General features: G+C 35.9%; 1 protein-coding gene and 1 long non-coding RNA gene across 2 annotated transcripts; one reads left to right on the top strand and one right to left on the bottom strand.

Moving 5' to 3' along the window:
* Nucleotides 1-1,809: 1,809 nt before the first annotated feature.
* On the bottom strand, nucleotides 1,810-3,985 carry LOC132617278 (alpha-1,6-mannosyl-glycoprotein 2-beta-N-acetylglucosaminyltransferase). Its single transcript, XM_060332246.1, has 2 exons — nucleotides 2,229-3,985; nucleotides 1,810-2,092 (listed from the first exon to the last, which is right to left on the bottom strand). The coding sequence occupies exon 1, from the start codon at nucleotides 3,525-3,527 to the stop codon at nucleotides 2,250-2,252; it is 1,278 nt and encodes a 425-aa protein (XP_060188229.1). The 5' UTR covers nucleotides 3,528-3,985; the 3' UTR covers nucleotides 1,810-2,092; nucleotides 2,229-2,249.
* Nucleotides 3,986-5,068: 1,083 nt separating this feature from the next.
* LOC132617596 (uncharacterized) lies at nucleotides 5,069-7,552 on the top strand. The gene is made up of 3 exons (XR_009573785.1): nucleotides 5,069-5,950; nucleotides 6,042-6,213; nucleotides 7,465-7,552. It is a non-coding gene; the product is annotated as an uncharacterized LOC132617596 (long non-coding RNA).
* The last annotated feature ends 5,191 nt before the right edge of the window (nucleotides 7,553-12,743 follow it).

Consider the following 12,743-nt stretch of genomic DNA (forward strand, 5'->3'; position numbering starts at 1 on the left):
CTTGAGTGCTTGATTACTGTTCTCATAAAACATTGTTTTGAATTGCTATTGATATTATGCTATATGCATACAGATGTTTTTCGAAGTATCGCTCCAACCTTATCGGAGGAGGTGGGAGGTAGGCGAGTAGAGACCAGAAATAGTACAAGTTAATACCTCCAAGCAAAGAAAAAGGTTGAAATCAATGGTGCACCATATTCCTCAACAAACAAAAACAACAACCAAACGAAACAAAAAAAACCAACCCACCACCAACTAGAACAATGTAACAACAAACGTGGTTGCTACAGCTTCCCGGGAGACGAGCTCATATGCATACTGATACTGTTTGCAACCAACCACCCTCTACCTGTACTAATTTTGAGACGTGATACATAGAAATATATGCACAAAGGACAGGAACTTTTGCGATGAAAAACTAAAAACTAGAACAATACAGAAAATATAAGCTTAAATAAGTAAGGCATGTGCAGCAGCAAAGTCATATCAATTCAGTTTTCTCCATTTTAGTATGTAACTATGCATATCAAATTGGTTTGTCATACTGGAGACACCAATGGCACAATCGTATCAAGTGAGCGCAGTGTGTGCATCTCATTTCAATAGAAGACACGAGACGAGAGATTTCAGTTTATAAGCATGAAAACTAGTTAACATGAGATTGTTCCGAAATCAATGGTTCAAGAAAACAACTATGCACACACAGAAGGAACATTAAAGCTTGATCTACTCTTGCATCAAATGGATAATTTACAGAGATGTGCTACAGCTAAAAAAGAGATGAATAACAGCAGACGATGAACTCTGGATATAAATAGGAAAGAGATGTTTTATCTTGAAAGGCACAGCATTTCCATATTCACAGTCCAGTTGGACTACCACTTCAGCTAAAACTAGTTTCCTGGTTATCCGTCTTCCAGAGGCATGCAATAAATAAATCCAATGATATAAATCTACTTATCCCCTACTTACCTGTTAAAATCCTTCTAAATTCTGTGACACGCATAGAAGTTGTGCACTTCTCTGCATTCTCCAGGCACACTATTTCATATTCTAGATGTCCTTTATATCAAATAATGGTGGTGTCATGGTTAGTTTGCACGCACCTCAACTAATCCACCAACACATGTACCAGGTAACTCTACCCACCTAAGCTTAGACAGATGAGAACAAATTACCTAGTTACGCCTCTGCTGGGATTTGAACCTCTGTTCCCAAGGTTGTTAATCTAGCTCTTTGGCCGATAGGCCACCTCCTTGATCAGTTGATCCATATTCTAAAAGTCCCTTTTGTTTTCGGAAGAGGAAACAACCAATCAATACTGAAGGAATTATATTCAGATGCACCAATTCTTACAAGTTAAGTAGTTACTAATTCTGCTCAGAACATAGAAAACAGGCTCTACTTTCAACTATAGCAAGTTGTTAACATTGAACAACCCTAAGCATTTCTGAGAGTACAGCAAGAAATAAGGTGAGAATTCTCATTTTAAAATAAAAAGCTGATATATTAGGCCAAATCCTTTTTGAAGAATTGCTTGCAATTTCTGATAAAAAAGTGACTTGCAACCTGACATTGGTGAGGTTACTTGGTCAATGTAGTTAAGGAACTTACTATAAATAGCAGAGACTATAAAGGTCACACGTAAAAGACCCAGTAATAAAAGAACAAATTACAAGAAGAGAAACAACGTAGTAATAATGGATGTAACGATTAACATGAGATCCTAAATATTTCCAAATTCCAAAAGGAGAAGTTGCTCAGAGTTAAATAAGATGTTCCGACAGCACAGAGACAACCTTACCGAACGTACATGGAAAAGAAATGCAATGCTGGAAATGACAACTTAATTTTACTTTCGATTCTATTGCTTCACTCTCAGAAAATGGAAACCACCTAAAAGAACTCGGTAAATGCTCTGCCCCTACATAAAAGTATGTCATTTAGTCTCTGCCTCACGCCATACAGGCAGCCATTAATTTAGTGCCTTATCCAGAAAAAATATCTATCACGCTTGCCAAGCCAGAAAAAGAAGCTTTTTTGCGACAACATAGATTATAGATGCAACCCAGGCATAAAAAGGCTTACCTATCTGCAAACATAAACAAACTATAAAAAACAAAATTTATTGTGCATTCAATAATAGCTGGCATGTGAATGTATAACATAATGTAATTCCTAAAATTTTACACACGTGTTACACCTAAGAGTGATTTCCATATCCAAACCTTAAAAGGGGATGGCCATCCTTAGACATACAATTTAGCAAACTCCAAACACAATTCGCGATCCCGTACATCTCCCCAGCCTCCCCAGCCCTTGAAACCACCCTGATATCCTGCCTGGTGCTCATATTTCCGAACTTCCCAGTCTGGTTTGATATTTGTGACTTTATCAATATCAGAGACAACAATATTCACACCACCATTGTCCATACAAGCTAGATTACGATGATGACCTTGATGCAAACCACATTTCCCAAAATGAATAGCACTGGACCTAGACCCTCGTAATGTGTAAACTGGAGAACCAAACGAAGGATAAACTGTCGACCACATTGTTATATCCCAATTGTAATCGTCAAAAGAGCAAAATCCCGCTGCCTTTTTATGAATTTTCCCCCACACTGTCCGGTTAAACGCATAACCTACATTTCCCATCCTTTCTGCAACTAAAGATTCCCATCCCTCTCCCCTCGACTTCACTTCAGATGGCGCTAGATTGGCAGCATAACAGTCGGGGCACTTTTTTGACTTCAAATCCACAAGTAACTGCATATTGCGATATGCATTGGGATAAATGAAATGGTCTTCTTCTATAAAAAGAATATGACCTGAGTGTTGACGAGTCTCCTCTAATCCATCCCACACAGTATTCATCATCCACCACCAATGATGCTTCAACGAGACAATTTTCGGGTCCCGGTGGTTCCCATATTGATCAGGCGTTCCCTCACAATGTTTCTCAACTGGATCATCTTTGTCTTTGCAATCATTAGGAGATACACCTGGAAAGCTATCGGTAAAAATGTGAGGCGAATAAGGGGCAAATATTTGTTTCACTTGGCAGAACTTGATGCTTTCCACAATCTTATTCATCTCTTCAAAGTATCCATCATGACTAACAATCAACAGAGTCTCACTTATTCCTTCCACGTGAGAAAGGCTGTCGATCACGATTTGAAGATACTGAGGCCGGTTATGAACATACAAAACAACAACTACATGATCTTTTGCTAACTTTGGAAACAAATCCAAGTTCCTTGGAGGGATCTGATTTTTCTTTTTCAAGACAACTGACAACTCATTATGCAAGATTAGTTTTGGAATTACAGTAAGCTCCTTTGTTTCAATAATTTCAATACTTTCAGTACTACCCTCATAAGTATCACTGTTTATCAAACTAGATATTGTATTGGTCCTAACAAGAACTAACAGCAAAATTACTCCAAGCACAGTTATCAATGCTAGAGATACTAAACGTCTAAAAGCTGCATCTTTTATTCTTCCTTTTTTAGATGAAGCCATAACTAAACTATTGCTATATAACACAACAACTCTATCAAGAACACAAAAAGAATCCAACTTGTTAAAACCTTCACAGTTATGCCATGAACTTACAGATCAAAAAAGAATCAAGAATCTTCAATATGCTCTTCAAAGTTGGATTATAGCAACCCCATAGTACTGAACTTCAATAATTTTAGATGTACTGGCCAAAATAAACAAAACCCTTCAAAATAAAAACAAGAAAACTACAGGGGTTTTGAATTTTTTGACCATATCCAAAGGCAAATATTGGGATCAAGAATTGATCAAAACCTTATGGAAATCTTAACCCACTTAGGATAATATGAAAAATGGAATGTTGGAGCCTCAGATTTATCAAAATGTTCAAGAACAGTCAAAGGGTGCAAAAGTCCAGTCAAGAAACGACTAATGAACAATTAAGAAGAGTCGTCAGGACTCAAGTAAAAGACCTAGATCTTTTCTGGGCAAATCTAGAAATAACGAAAAATAGAGTAATATCACAAATATTGTCTTACTTTCTTCTCCCAAAAATATTGTCATATTTCTATATGTAAAAATAATTTAATTTTATGATATAATTTACAGTCATATAAATATGTGAGACTTATTTTGAATTATACATTTCAAAAGTCTTTCCTTTTTTTATTAAACTCTGTGTTAAGTCAAACTAACATGATCTTTTTAGAATCGAAGGAATAGTAAAGTTATTCAATTTTATTCTGTACTTAAGGTTTTTTTTTTGTGTGTGTGAAATAACTTAAATTATTTTGTCATGTCAAATTTTCTTAATAATAAATTTGGTTAAATAATTTTAGTGGAGAAAAATGCTAAATCAAATGATTTTATTAATACAAAATAAAAAATAACTATAACTTTACTATATAATACTTTGAGATATTCACTAATAGGACGACTTTGGTTCTTCAGTGGAAACTTCACAAAAGTACAAGGGGGTTAGGTCGGTCACGTGCCGTGGGAGTGCGGCTGATGATGGACAAATTGAAGTATTTTTGAAGTTTACGAAAGGAGATCACCTAATGGATTGTGATTGTTCTAGCTCAACAACTTGGTGAGTAAGAAGTGGTTGTAGTCGAATCTCATTATAAAAGTTCATTTTCGGCCCAATTGGATTTTCTCTCTCCTATTCTATTGACTTGTTATTTGTAAAGCAAAAGGATTTAAGAATTTATTTATTTTTATTAAGATTAAGATTTGAATATAATATGTTTGAATTTGAATATCGTATATAAATTTTATGATGTCGTATTAAAATTTGAGTATTAAATAATTAAGACTATTTATTTTTTCAATATTTGAATGTGTGTGGTTGGTGGTGATGATGGATAAGGGTAGCAGTTGGTGGTGGTATTGACTGATTGTGGTGGTTTCGATACGTACTAGCTTGTGGTGATGATGGATGGCAGTAGTGGTTAGTGATGGTAGTTGTTAATGGTGAAAGCTGATAGTTATGATGGATGATAGTGATTGTTAATTGTGGTGGTGGTGGTGGTGATTGATGACTGATAGCGGTGGCTGATGATATATAATGTTGTTGATAGTGGTGATTGTCAGTAGTGATTGGTAGCTTCTGTGGTAGTAGTGGTTGGTGGTATTAATTGTAAATGGTGACTAATTGTACAGAAGTCTAAACTATGGTAATTGGAGGCGATGTTGGTTGTGGCAAAGAATGGTGGTTGTAGATGGTGGGTGATGGTAGTTAATAAATGATAGCGATGACAACGTCGTTAGTGATGAAACATTAATAGCATAACCAGAGTCGTAAATACGATTTCCAACCTCGTTTCAGCCGACTTTCTAGAATGTCAAAAACAACAGAATTGTGAGGGTAAATCATTTCGACCAAGATAGAGTAGTCAAAGTTATAAGTTCTAACCAATTAGTTTTGTTCCAAGGTTTTTTTCTTTTACTTTTTTTTTTTTTTTTTGGTTTGGTTTTCTTTTTTCTTTGTAGTTTTACTATTTTAGGATCTGACGTTGAAATAACTAATAATGAATCGTACGGTCTATTTTTCGGCTAAATTTGGCAGGGCAAAGACGTTAGCTTTTTTTTATCTGGGAACAAATATTTTACTTTTGAGTTCTTTGAAGACTTAAAGTTCTGAAAACTCACACTTGGTACCCCCAACTTCCAACCTTGCTTATATATATACACACAGTCACACACTATATTATAGAAAAGTTTAGACTTTGTAATTCATTAATGACACTTACATGTCTTTTAATTATTTAGTCAAAAGACACGTGTTTGCTAGAATTGATTTTACGGACCCATGTGTCCTACGCCAGGTCTTATTGCTCAACTTCATAGTTCAGAAACTTTCTGCTTCTTCTCCTGAGTTTCTCACTGTTATGTCCCTTTGCCATTTGCGCTCTCTCTCTCTCGCATTCTTTGTCTTTGAGGTGAATTCTTATCACCGTGTCTTTTTTTCTTGCCTCCCTTTGTTGATAATGTGTATTCAACTGAGATCTTTTATTGTGCTGCTCTTTTCAGTGGTTTCCTAGATTGTGCATATTCGATTAGCATCGTGCATGTTCGAAAATTTCCCGCATAGGTGTAAATAAGCTCTCGTAACATTTGGAGTTCCGTGTAAAGCAAAAAAAGTGAAGAGACAGAGTTGTTGCAGCCAAGGTGCTTGACAATATGCTTAAACAACTCAGTTCTGGTATTTTTCGATAGTTGAATTTGACGCTTTTGGATTCTTTTTCTACTGAATGTTCGTTTTTTTTTTTTTTGGAAGAATGGTATGTCTGAGTTTTTCTTTTTGTAGGTTTGGATAATTTGTTTGCTAATCTCTACACTTTTTTTTTCCTGTTTATATGTGAATTTCTGAGTTCTACTTAATTTTCTCTATTCTTTGTTGATGTTTGTTTATGTAATGTGTACATTCATATCGTTATTTGTTTTAGCACCTCTATGAATGTTCTCAACATCTAAAATAAAGATAGTAATAAGGGGATGAGTTCTCGAAGTTGATCTTCATCCATTCGATATGATAATTTGATGTAGCGAGTATTGATATTGAAAGGCTGAATCTCTTATTGTTCTTGAGCAATATGGTTTTGGTTAATGGAATTCCTTGTTTAAATTTTAGAAATTGGATGGTGAGGATTCGTTGTGATTTTTGATGGAGTTGGTTGTTGTGATTCCATAATGTACGTACCCTTTCATTTTGAATTCCTTTATTTTGGGTATATGATCATCTGTACCCATGTTTTTAGAGTTTATATCTAGCTAGCTATATCAAAGAAAATGCTAAATCTAGAAAGATTGAACTCTATATATTTTTTGTTTTCCTCGGAACATCTTCTTGGCATGAGGAGTGTTGTCATAGAATTTGGATCTGCAGTTCTTCAATCAGTTGTAATTTGTGGGGGACAGCCTTTGAAATGGTTATTGTACTTTTTATATTGGTAAGATCACTTTAGGAAGATTTGGTGAAGCAGGTTTGACAGATCAATTGCCCCTACAGGTTTGACAGTTCAAAGCCACGTATATAAAATTGACAATTACTTTAGGCATATAAATGATTCATAATTTACTCCAATTAGGAATTTATTTTGGTTTAACATTAAAGAAAACAACTAGAATTTCTGATTTACAAATTTTAATTTGACCGTCATGTGTCCATAAGATCATAATAACTTTAGTCTGCAGCTCACTAGCATCTTGATCAATCTTGATCTTGATGCTGCCTTTCATCATACCATATGTTTAGAGGCAAGCAGGTGAACACAGAGCAACTGCGGGAGGCACCATGTGAATATTGAATGTTCTATCTTAGTCTTTACATCCTCTTATGCTATTGTTATATTGGCATTCTAAAGTACTGCCACTCCCGTTCACAATATTTTTCTTTTGCAATCTTCTAAGTCTTATTTTCTTTTAATTGATTGGTGTTTACTTGCTTTTATAGGTTCTTAAAAACTTATCTGTCATGTTGTGGTTCTTGGAATGACAAAGGTGTGTTAAGACTGATGAGTACCGCTCCTGCTGATGATGCATTCAGAATTCAGATGTGCCCACGATGTACTTGAAAATGCAATTTTTTTTTTTTTTTATATTTTTAGGTATTACATCTATAATATTAGAATGGTTCTACTAGACAATGTACTAATGTCCTTTTGCACGTACAATGCAATGTATATAGAACTGATTTGGTAAAAGCTTAACCTGTTTGACACATATAAAGAAAATTGTCATGTTAGTTTTGTTCTGCCCTTGTCTGCTTTTAATTTTCCTTTCTACACTTCCATGTGAAAGTAAATGTGATCAAAACTTTTCATCCAACTTCTAGAGTATAATTCATCCAACTTCTAGAGTATATATATATACAATGTCATCATGAACTTTGCCTAGAAAATGATCTAAACTTTCAGTGGATTTGAAATTTTGAAAAGTTAAAGCTGGACTTTTAGATGATTTTTGTAACATTATCTGTATTCAAATTTTAAAATATATAGGAGCGGGTACGTAATCTTGAACGAAAAATATTTTCTATTACTATATAATTCTTTAGAGAATAGCAGAGAGAGTACAAGTTCAGAGAGTTTATCAATAATTTTTTTCTTCAAATTGGTATCGGAGCCGGTAATCTCCACCACCAAGTGACATAGTTTTATTTTTGCTATGACATAAAATATGTTTCCTTTGGTTTCTTATCTTATGTCTAAAGGAGATAATTATCAATTATGGGTTGTGAAGATGAAGGTGTACTTACAATCATTGGATGTATGAGATGTAGTTGACGAAGATGGAGAAGCATCACCATTGCCAACCAATCCAACTTTGGCTCAAATCAAGAACCACAATGAGGAAAAGGGACATTCAAAGCAATAAACAATCTATATTGCTCTATTTCTGAAACAATTTTCATAAAAATCATGGCGTGTGGAACTCCAAAGGAAATATAGGATCTTCTAAAAAGTGAATATCTGGGAAATGATCAATCAAAATTGATGCAAGTTGTGAATCTTAAAAGAGAATTTAAGATTCAAAGGATGAAAGAACCATAAAGGATTAAGGATTATGTTGGCAAACTCACATCAATTGCCAACAAAATTAGACTGTTTGGTGAAAAGTTTTCAGACAACAGAATTATTGTGAAGGTTCTCATAACCTTGCCTGAGAAGTTTGAGTCCAAGATTTCTTCACTTGAGGAGTCTAAAGATCTCTAAAAAATTACAGTTAATGATTTAATGAATGCTTTGCAAGCTGTTGAGCAAAGGAGGGCAAGTAGAGATGAATAAACAACCATAGAGTCTTTCATTGCAAAGATAACAAACAAATCAACTAGAAAAGAGAAGTTTCCACCTTGCGGTATATGTAAGAAAACTAATCATGCAGATAAGGATTGTTGGTATAAAGGTCAACTCAAGTGTTTTAATTGTAGAAGGCCTGGGCAAAAGCAAAAAGATTGGGAGTTTAAAGAGCTGCTAGCAAATATGACACAACAATAGGGCTGCTTATCAGGCGGATCAGATGGTTAATTATGCTTAACGGTTCGCCTTATCAGTTATCCGCTTTAAAAATATACTAATCCGCTAGCCAACCGATAAGATATTGGTTGGTTCCGTATCGGGTCAACAATTATTAGATGGTTATCGCGCGGTGTATTGGCTAAAACTAAGAGAAAGTGTAAGTTAAAATTTTGCAAGAGACTTATATAATCATCTAGGTTTGTTGTTCAAAAGGGGGAAAAGCTAACAAAAACTTAATGGTCCACCAAAATGAATAAATATCAGAAATCATTGAATAAATTACTTGAGAATTTTCACCAATCAAAGAAGAGTTTCTTCTTCTTATTTCTTTTCTCATACGATTTCAGATTTCTTTGAAATAAGGAAGGCAAAACTTACATTTTGAGTTCTTCAAATTTCATTATGAAACCACACAGTAATAATTAAGTAGTGAATATATAATAGTTACTGAATGGGGGCTGGGGCTATTGCTTTACTGCTTTAGGGTTTACAATATGCATTTTTATATCTAAAGGTAAAAATATAAATATGACAATTCTTAACGGGTTAACAGTTTATCCAATAAGGAAATTGACTAATCCGTCCCCGCACCAATAAATCGTTAATTATAAAACTGTAATCCGTTCACCAACCGTTAATCGGATAATCCTATACCAATAAGCCAATATGCCAATTTTGCAATTGGGTTATCGGTAACGGTTCTCGACTTTGAACAGCCCTACACAACAAGAAGAAACTATTCTCTAAAAGTTCAAGAGAGTTCAAGAAAAAAAAAAGAACAAAAAAAAAATGCATCAACGAGGTTGGAAATAAGTGCTTCAACAAAAATTTGGTGTTGGTGACAAGTGCATCAAGGGGTTGGAGACAAGTGCTTCAACAAAAATTGAAAGATTTCCCGAAAAGATATAACACCCCGTATCTTAAAATAAAGGTTAGACTCGTATAGTTAAAGTTTCAGAGGAAATTTGAAGGTTTGAACGTTTTGCGAAAGTGACTAAGGGGTCTACTTCGGGAAACCATAACACTTTGATTCCTTGGGAATTTGGAAAAGGTTCCTTAATGAAGGTTGTAGTACATAGAAATACCTTTCCATACATATAAGGATCAGGCCAATCGGAGTCCGGATCAGAGAGATATGATCGTCTCAAAATGGTTAATAGAGGGGTGCTCAGATTTGATAGAATCGGGTAAGTTTTCGGCAAGTCTGGATTCCAGCCCGATTTAGTGAAAACCTGTTAAGAATTTGAGAAAACGTAAAACATGAAAGTTGTAGCCCTTTGAAATAATTTTCCAACGGTATATTATGGAGGTCAATCGGACATCTCTACGAAAGGTTATGGTCGTTTTACTGAGAGCCGTTGGGACTCGCACAAATCCTCGCGAGGCAAAGAAGGCAGACGAGGCGAGCAAGTCAGGCTCGCCAAAATCCTCGCCTTTGGCCTCACTGTACTGGTTTGTGGCGCCCCCAGATGGCATGGCGGGTCTAAATTCTCATGAAGCAAAGCCCGGGGACGAGCTAGGACTTGTATAAATACAACACTTAGCTTCTAAAAATCAGTTTTTCACATTCTTCAAGCTCTAGTACGAAGTTCTTCTCTCCCTACCATTAGAATACACCAAGATAAGTCTATTCTAATCATTCCAAGTGAATTCCAACATATATTCATGAATATTAAATGAGAAATCATTGTTCTTAACCTAAGGTTTTCAAGAAAACTCATATTCAAGGTTTGAGACACAAGCTTTTGGGATTCTTCTCAAAGTTCAGACTTTTATTGTGGATTGTGAAGCAGTTAAGGTATTTAAGGCCAACTATCTACGTTAGGGAACGTTTATGATTCTCCCTACGCCTCATTCTACATGTTTACCAGTAATTTGACTCAGAATACAGTTTAGCTATAGTTCCTTGAATAGTTGTAAAACTGCTATCACCTAGGGTTATAGTTTCATAATTCGTTCATGGTAATCACTTTGAATATCATGAACTCAGTGCATAATCATTATAGACTTGTGTATTGACATCATATGAATCTCAGTCAGTATATAATCAGTTATTTGCTTAAGTTTCATAATCAGAAACAGTTATCATGCTATCAGCTATAGCCAGTCTCAATCTTGTAAATTGTTTAATATTGAACACCTGTATCTGTATTTTTGGGCCCTAGGCCACAGTTTATACATACGTATTGGTTGGCCCTGAGGCCACAGTTTTTGTGCACATTATTTTGGCCTTAGGCCACAGCTATATTTACAGTTTTACAGGTGATTCTTCATTTAGAACAGAGAGTACTTCAGATCCTTACCTTCATGTTTCAGTTTCAGTACTTATATTTCTTCGTTTAGTTACTTTACATACCAGTACAATTCAAATGTGATGATGTCCCTTTTTATTGCTTGGGGGCCTGCATCTCGCGATGAAGGCAACGATATACAGGTTGACGATCCAGCTAGCTAGGACTACTCGTATAAGTTGCTTGGTGAGCCCCAGTTCCTCCGGGGCATTATCCTGCTTTCAATCTGTCCAGATTTAGACAGTTATCTTTTCAGTATTCGTAGAGGCTTCATAGACATAGTTCAGTCAGTCTGATATTAGTAGTCTTTTATGTATTAGCCTTGTTGGCTGTTTATTCAGATGTTCAGACTTAAACCAGTATTTTTGCATTTAATATATTTCTCAGCCAGAGTTTTAGTAGATCAGCATGTGTTAGTCTTATTTCCTTATTATTGCCTGTTTTGATATCATATGTTGATTCAGCCAGCCTATGGGTTCGCCCGGTCACATGCAATTAGGCACTAAGTGTCGTGTTACGCCTAGGCCATGGTTCGGGGCGTGACAAAGCTTGGTATCAGAGCACTAGGTTCAAGTGTCTTAGGGAGTTTATGAAGCCGTGTCTAGTGGGGTCGCCTTTATATGTTTCAGGGCCCCACATATATAAATAGTTTACCACCAAGACATTCAGGATTTGTTTCACTTCTTTCATACTCTAGTTCGTGCAATACTTTTAGGAATTCTTCTAACTCGTGCGAATTACGTATTTCAGAAATGGCTCCGAAAAGAAAGTACAACAAGAGGAATACAACTACTAGCCAGAGGGATACTACAGAAGATAACACTCAGGCTCAGACTGCCGCCCCAACTAATGCTACAACTATACCTCCTAATGCTTCGGACGCGGATGTTAGAGGAGCTATTCAGCTGGTCACTCAGATTTTGGCAAACCAAGCCCAGCAACAAGGAATGGCTCCTAGCTCAGGTGCTAATAATGGGTCGAATAGTTTTTGGACTCAGGAGTTTCTGCGGATGAAGCTGCCAGTATTCACAGGGTCAAAGAAGGATGAGGACCCGTAGAATTTCATTGATGGACTCAAGTATTTCGTGTGATACATACTACTGATACAGAGGCAGCAAAACTTGGAGCTTTCCAGCTGCAAGATGTGGCCCATATTTGGTATGAGACACGGGAATAGTCCCGAGGGGAGGATGTACCTTCTGCTACTTGAGATGAATTTGCAGACGTTTTCATTGAGCACTTCATGCCAATCGAAGTCAGGGAGGCAAAGGCTACTGAGTTTGAGAATCTAAGGCAGAATGACATGACTGTTCAGGACTATTATCTCAAGTTCGTGTCATTGTCCAGACATGATCCTCACATGGTTCCTGATATAAAAGTCGTGGTTAGAAGGTTTGTATTTAGGCTTAAACCCGAATTGCACA

Source organism: Lycium barbarum, chromosome 11, assembly GCF_019175385.1.
Source record: "Lycium barbarum isolate Lr01 chromosome 11, ASM1917538v2, whole genome shotgun sequence".
In the NCBI taxonomy this organism is placed as follows: Eukaryota; Viridiplantae; Streptophyta; class Magnoliopsida; order Solanales; family Solanaceae; genus Lycium; species Lycium barbarum.